Raw genomic sequence first — 6,666 nt, 5'->3', positions numbered from 1 at the left:
GGCCAGAAATGGGCGAAGCTCTAATTAATTAAGGTGCTACTGAATTAGATTGATTTTTTTTTTTGTGACTTAGACTAATTCTTACATTAACTACATCATTGTACGTTTAGTAATGTTAAGAATCTCATTGCTTTGATAGAATAAATACAAGGCTTTTTATCTTTTCATAGAAATTGTTCTTTCTTGTTTTTTACTTCAGTTCCCTTAAAGTGAATCTTGACTCCTTTCTTTTCAGTATCAACAATACATTAATGAAATGATAATTAGCATACCATATTACAATTAATTAATTAATTATATAGATCAATATCTAAACCTTAATTGTTCACGAAAGCAAAATCTTTAAGCAAATTAAAATTTTCAAGAATCAATAAAATGCTGTTTTTCAGGATAATCGAACAAAAGACCTCAAGGGTCAAAGCATAATAGTCTGATTGGAAAAACAATCCAAATATCGTTAGACCTCTAGTTGGAGAAACTAATAATTTGTTCCTGTTGGTTCTGGGAGCCAACTCAACAGAAAAATAGTGTGTTTCTTCGAGGGGATATTGAAGGCAATAGTCAAAAGTGTAATTAAAAGATTGTTGCGGTGCTTACAATTTATGTGTTGTTTATACTGCTACTTGGCTGTGGCTTAATAAACTTGCTACTACTAGTATTTTACATCAGAAGAACATAAGAGTATGCTATTTTGGAAATTAAGTTGATATGCACTAACCTTAGATTCATTTAGTGTAAATAAATGTATCTTTTTTTTTTTCACTTTCTACTTTATTTTATGGCTGAATTGTCATAAACTTTCCTCGTTGAGTGCAGAAGGTCTACATTGCTACACTTCCTATTTATTTAGTATTCGACTCGATTGGCCCGACTAAATCGGATTCACACAGAGTATTGGTAGGTCCACAATGGGTCAAGTATTTTCTATCAAAAAATTTGTCATTTCTCGGGCATGATACTTTTGATTCAAGGGTGAAGAAATCCAAATCATCTGATCACGCTCTTTGATGATATTTAACTTTATGATAATAATAGGGATCAATTATTAGTTTTTTTTTTGTCAATTCATAATACTCTCGTCTCTAATAAAATGTGTTAAACAAATAATAATAATAATAATAATAATAATAATAATAATAATAATAATAATAATAATAATAATAATAATAATAATAATAATAATAACTTGGCTTGGCCCTCCTTGTTTCAAAATTCTTCCACACCGTAGCCTGGTCTCTTTCTCTTTCCTTCTTGTTATGTGATAAGACACTTTCCATTCTAGACTAGATTTCTATATATGGGTGGAAGCAGTAATCCAATTAAATTAAGCAGGAATCCAGAAATTTAAGTTCAAGCATTGTTAATTTTATACTATTTCTTTAACGACTTTGAAGTCTATTTTTTCAATTATCGATCTATCATACATCTCTCTTTTCTTATGTTATTTATTTTAGTTTCTTAGATTTAAGATAATGGATATCTAGTTGCCAACTAGTCGATCTTCCTTAACTCTATATATAATGTCTATATCTGATTGTGCGCATTAGGGTGTAATTACACAGTTTGACATATTTGCCTAGCCAAGTAATTACTTGGTCATCATGGAGTTGGGTGTAATTGGAGAGGTATAATTTCACTCTCCAATTCTCAAGGTGAGGTGAAAATTGATGGTAATTACACTTGTAATTACAATTTACAAGGTCAATTTTAAATTTCTTCCATATTTGTTTTTATTTAAATTATTTTCTTTATAACTTTTAATTTCTTTTTATTTTTATTTTTTATTTTTACTTTTTAATTTTAAAATATATTTTTTTTTGCATATTATTTATCATTTATTTCTCTACTTTTACTTCTTGCGATTTCATGTAATTGCTCGTACATTTTATTTCTTATTTGTTTTATTTTCTTCATTTAGCGTAACTGCATTATTATTCTAATTTTTTAAACTACACCACCTAATATTAGAAATAATGAGTCATTTACAAACTTGGCATATAATGACTGTTGTCATTAAAGTAGAATTTCGTTGTTGAATGAAGTTATAAACTTATTATGTTTCCTAATCTTAAGTTATATATATTGGAACTTATTTTATTATATTGGAATTTGAATATGTTAAACCTTTTTTTTTTGGATTTTGAAATTGTGTTATATTTATGGTTCCAATTTACTTGTTTTAGTAGTATTGACTTGTTATTTCACATTGCATTGCATGTTGTTCATATTTTTGTTAGAGTTGATAGATTAGTTTTGTCAAACATTTGAATAATTTATGGCACTATATTTACAACAACAACAACAACCCAGTATAATCCCATTAGTAGGGTCTGGGGAGGGTAGTGTGTACGCAGACCTTACCCCTACCTTGGGATAGAGAGGTTGTTTCCAAATAGACCATCGGCATCCTTCCCTCCAAGAACTCCCCACCTTGCTCTTGGGGTAACTCGAACTCACAACCTCTTGGTTGGAGGAAGTTGCTTACCATCAGAGCAATCCCTCTTGTCACTAAATATTAATTTAATATATCAAACATGCATTCCATGACGTTCTTACAAAACATATGGTTTTAGTTTTTATAATTAATTAAATTAATATTATTAATTTAAAAAATATATACCAATTATTTTTGCAATATCAGTTATAAATATATGATTACTAATTAATGTATATTCAAGAAAAAATATGCTTCTTAAATACCAAATCTAATTTCAATTATACTTATTAAAAATCATTTATAGGCATATATTTATTATATCAAAATTTTAAGTTTTGATAACTACATCATTTAAAATTTAATTTAACTGTATAATTATATTTGTACAATCAAATAATATATTTTTATTACACTGTAATTACGTTATGAAAAACAAATAAATTATATAGTTACTATGTTATTACACCAATTCCAACTACCAGATAGCTTTCCAAACATGCCCTGAAGGTTTGTTTGTCACAAAACCCGAGTATTGGACCCTATATTCTTCTCCAAAACAATGGGCATATTTGATTCATATGCATATATAGATATAGTTGTGAAATAGCCAGAGACATTCCATATATCTTAAAAATAGACACAAATCCATTATACATTTATACTTAAATTTCATGCTTCTAACTATATGGCCAAATCCATGACACCAGCCACCTTTAATAGGAAGAAATTTAAAAATAACCAAATTTACAAGTGGTCATTCAAAAATAGTCACAGTTTTAAAGGTAATCGAAATTTAGCCACTTTTTATGTAAAGATAAATTTAAACAAAAATACTGTTCAAAATCCGAAAAATATTTCAGTATAATATACTGGTCCAGCATAATATACCGGAGATTGGAGCATCGATGCTCCAATCTCCAGTATATTATACTGGAACTTTCCGCGTGTTGGAATTCCAACATAATATGCTGGAAATTCATACACAGGTGCACCGATCTCCAGTATATTATGCTGGAACTTTCTGTGTTGCAGCAAAATAGTGGTTATTTTTAATGACTTTGCAAACGCTGACTATTTTTGAATGACTAGTGTATGGGTTCAAATTTGACCGACCACGACCTATAATGAGTACGACAAACGACCGGGTAACTCCGAACCGGTGTCCCAAGGAAGACGACCCCAAGGCGAAAAGAGAAACCGTACGACCCTTGTAGAAGTGTAAACCCATTAGGGGACATTAAGATTATTCCTTGTATTTTTTGTTTCTTACAATTGGGAAGGTTTCCTCTCTAGTATATAAGGGGAACAAAAAAAAACCTCGTAAAAGGGAGGCTGAAAAAAACTTACCAATCTTTAATGAAAAGAAACTCTCCAATTCTCTTCCTTTTACCTATTATTATTCTAGAGATTATTATCTTCAGCTATGATTTACCCCTTCATCTTCGATTGATTTGTTCAAAAAGGTCTTAACATCTTTTGAGTCAAACAATTTGGCACCGTCTATGGGGATTTCTATAGCTGAAATCATAGTTCTCATCTAGATTCCCGAAAGTGATAATTACTTTTATTCAAACCTCATAAACACCAACAATGGTGGGAAAGGAAGCGAGGCTAAAAGCGGTAGCAGATGTCTCGAATAATCTCCTGAACTCCCTCAACGAAACCGGCAGAGAAGACAATGAAAATACAACACCAAGCGCTACACCGGAAGGAGAGATCTCACCTCTTCCGCACGGGGATCTAACGATCTTATGCGAAAGGGGAACCTCAACATCCACGGCGGAGGAAGCTCCGCCAGCAGTCAAAAGGCTACTAGAAGAATGGTTAATGAGTGCTTTGAAAAACATGCTCGAGAAACCCACTCAAGGAGACGTCGAAGACGTGCCACCTATAGACATCACGGATGTCGTCGATGAGCCAAGTGCTACACGAACAAGTAACACCCGCACTGTCACTAATGCGGGTGACGGTGCACTCATGGACATCTTAAAGAAAATGAAAGAGATGAAAAATGAGAACAAAACACTTCGCATCCAAATGAAGGAACATCAAGAGGGGGTTAACAATACACCGGGCGCTCCGAAGCTATTACCAAAACGCGATGTGGGCCGATTCGTCGAACAGCCATACAACAAAGGGGCTGCTCCTCATCATATTCCAAAGACCTTCAAGATGTCGCCATGCTTGAAAATATATGACGGGACCACGGACCCGGAGGATCACCTAATCCATTATGTTACTGCAGTAAAGGGCAATGATCTATCAATAAAATAGGTATCGTCTATGCTGTTAAAAAAGTTCGGCGAGACTTTGACAGGGGGAGCATTGACATGGTACTCCCAGCTACCAGCACGATCGATATCGACGTTCGAAGAGATGGTGGATAAATTCGCCACCGCCCATGTAGGAGCAAAGAAGGCGGAGGCTAGGGTCAATGATAGCTTCGTCGTTCGGCAAACGACGGGCGAGAGACTTTGGGATTTCCTGGCCCAATTCAACAGAGTAAGGATGAGTTTACCGAATGTGTCAGAAGGGATAGCAGTAGCAGCCTTTCAAAATGGGTTAAACAGGAACAGATCAAAGGAGACCAAAAAACTGCTCAGTAGACTCATAAAGTACCCCTCTACCACATGGGAAGAAATCCACAACGCCTATTATGCCGAGGTAAGGGCAGACGAGGATGACCTGAATGGGCTACTTCAGCGATTAACATCAGTCCAGAACAAGACAAGGAGAGATCGATGTAACGATGGGCGAAGAGATCAACCACCACGTTTCAATCGAGAAAGGCATCAGCCCTATATCCGCACATCCAACCCGCCCCCTCCGCGACACGCGGACGTCGTGCCATGACATACGGCACCCCTCCGAAACCAAAGAGGTATGCCTTCACTACTATCTGCTCATAATTTTGTGTTTCCCCTTCAAAAATAGTGTACGCACTGGAGAAACTCGGCACAAAGGTACAGGGGCCGCAAAAGATGAAATCGGATCCAAGCACCAGGAGGTCGAACGTCCTCTGTGAATTCCACCAAGAAAGGGGACACAAGACCGAAGATTGCATAGGTCTGCGGCAAGAAGTAGTTAGGATGTTGAACCAGGGGTACCTAAAAGAACTGCTAAGCGATAAAGGAAGGGCCAACTTCACTCGAGGGCGCGACTCATCTCAAGGACCTCCAAAGACACCAGAGCCACCATTACCAGCGTGTACTATACAAATGATCACTGGCGGTGGCGATGATACGGCAATCAACCATGTGAAGTTCACCACCACGGACAAACTCAAACGGACAGTCGCCCACGATCAGTATGATGACCTCGAAGATAGTATCATCTTCGATAAGTCAGATATCGACGGTTTTTCTTTCCCTCACTATGATGCTTTGGTTATAACTTTACGCATCACTGACACTGATGTAAAAAGAATCATGGTAGATGACGGAAGTGGCGCGTGTATTGTTCACCCACGAGTTCTCGTGCAAATGAGGCTCGAGGATAAAATAATACCGCGTTTTATAACACTAACGGGTTTTAATAATGCAGTAGAGCGGACATCCGGAGAAATAGTACTACCTGACCTAGTAGGAGAGGTCACCTTGGAAACAACATTCCACGTCATAAACCAGGAAACGGCCTACAACGCCATCATAGGGCGACCATGGATACATGCCATGCGAGTCATCCCCTCAAGCTTCTATCAAGTGATCAAATTTCCCAACCCATGGGGGATATTCAGCATCCGAGGTGAGCCATGTACCGCCGAAGAATGCTACCGGATCACCCAAGATTGCACACATACCAAACAGCTAAAAGGGGCAAGCGCGGAAGCATAGCAATCAGCCATGTCGGGCACCAAACCCGACATACAAGTAGAGGCCATCAAAGATCTGGACATTGTAGAAGCTTGCAAAGCAACCGTAGAAGATCTTGATCCCGTCCATTTAGATAACACCGACTGCACCAAAAAGGCTTATGTTGGACACAACCTCTCGGAGCCAGGTGAATATCGTGAGTTTTTAACTAACAACGCCGATTTGTTTGCTTTTTCCCACTCAGATATGCCAGGATCCCAAGGGGGATCTCCATACACAAGTTAAATGTCGATCCACTTTATCCACCGGTACGACAAATGAGGAGAAAGTTCAATGCCGCAATCAATGAGGCGGTCAACAACGAAGTTGATAAATTACTTGCCAACGGTTCCATCAGAGAATCGAAATACCCCCAAT

The 6,666-nt window shown here is 36.8% G+C and overlaps 1 protein-coding gene across 1 annotated transcript; it reads left to right on the top strand.

Annotated features, from left to right (window-relative positions):
- The first annotated feature begins 4,813 nt into the window (after positions 1 to 4,813).
- Positions 4,814 to 6,270, top strand: LOC104224274 (uncharacterized). The gene is made up of 2 exons (XM_009775894.2): positions 4,814 to 5,180; positions 5,372 to 6,270. Exons 1-2 carry the CDS (start codon positions 4,814 to 4,816, stop codon positions 6,268 to 6,270), a joined length of 1,266 nt encoding a protein of 421 aa, XP_009774196.2.
- Positions 6,271 to 6,666: the final 396 nt, after the last annotated feature.

The sequence above is a fragment of the Nicotiana sylvestris genome, chromosome 5 (assembly GCF_000393655.2).
Source record: "Nicotiana sylvestris chromosome 5, ASM39365v2, whole genome shotgun sequence".
NCBI lineage: Eukaryota > Viridiplantae > Streptophyta > Magnoliopsida > Solanales > Solanaceae > Nicotiana > Nicotiana sylvestris.
This window is presented reverse-complemented; position numbering and strand designations above follow the sequence as displayed.

Bases quoted from the DNA above. Each gene is read 5' to 3' on its own strand.
- LOC104224274 (XM_009775894.2), top strand. From the start codon at position 4,814: ATGGTGGATAAATTCGCCACCGCCCATGTAGGAGCAAAGAAGGCGGAG. The intron at 5,181-5,371 runs GTAACGATGGGC...CTTCAAAAATAG, and splicing joins CAAGACAAGGAGAGATCGAT to TGTACGCACTGGAGAAACTC.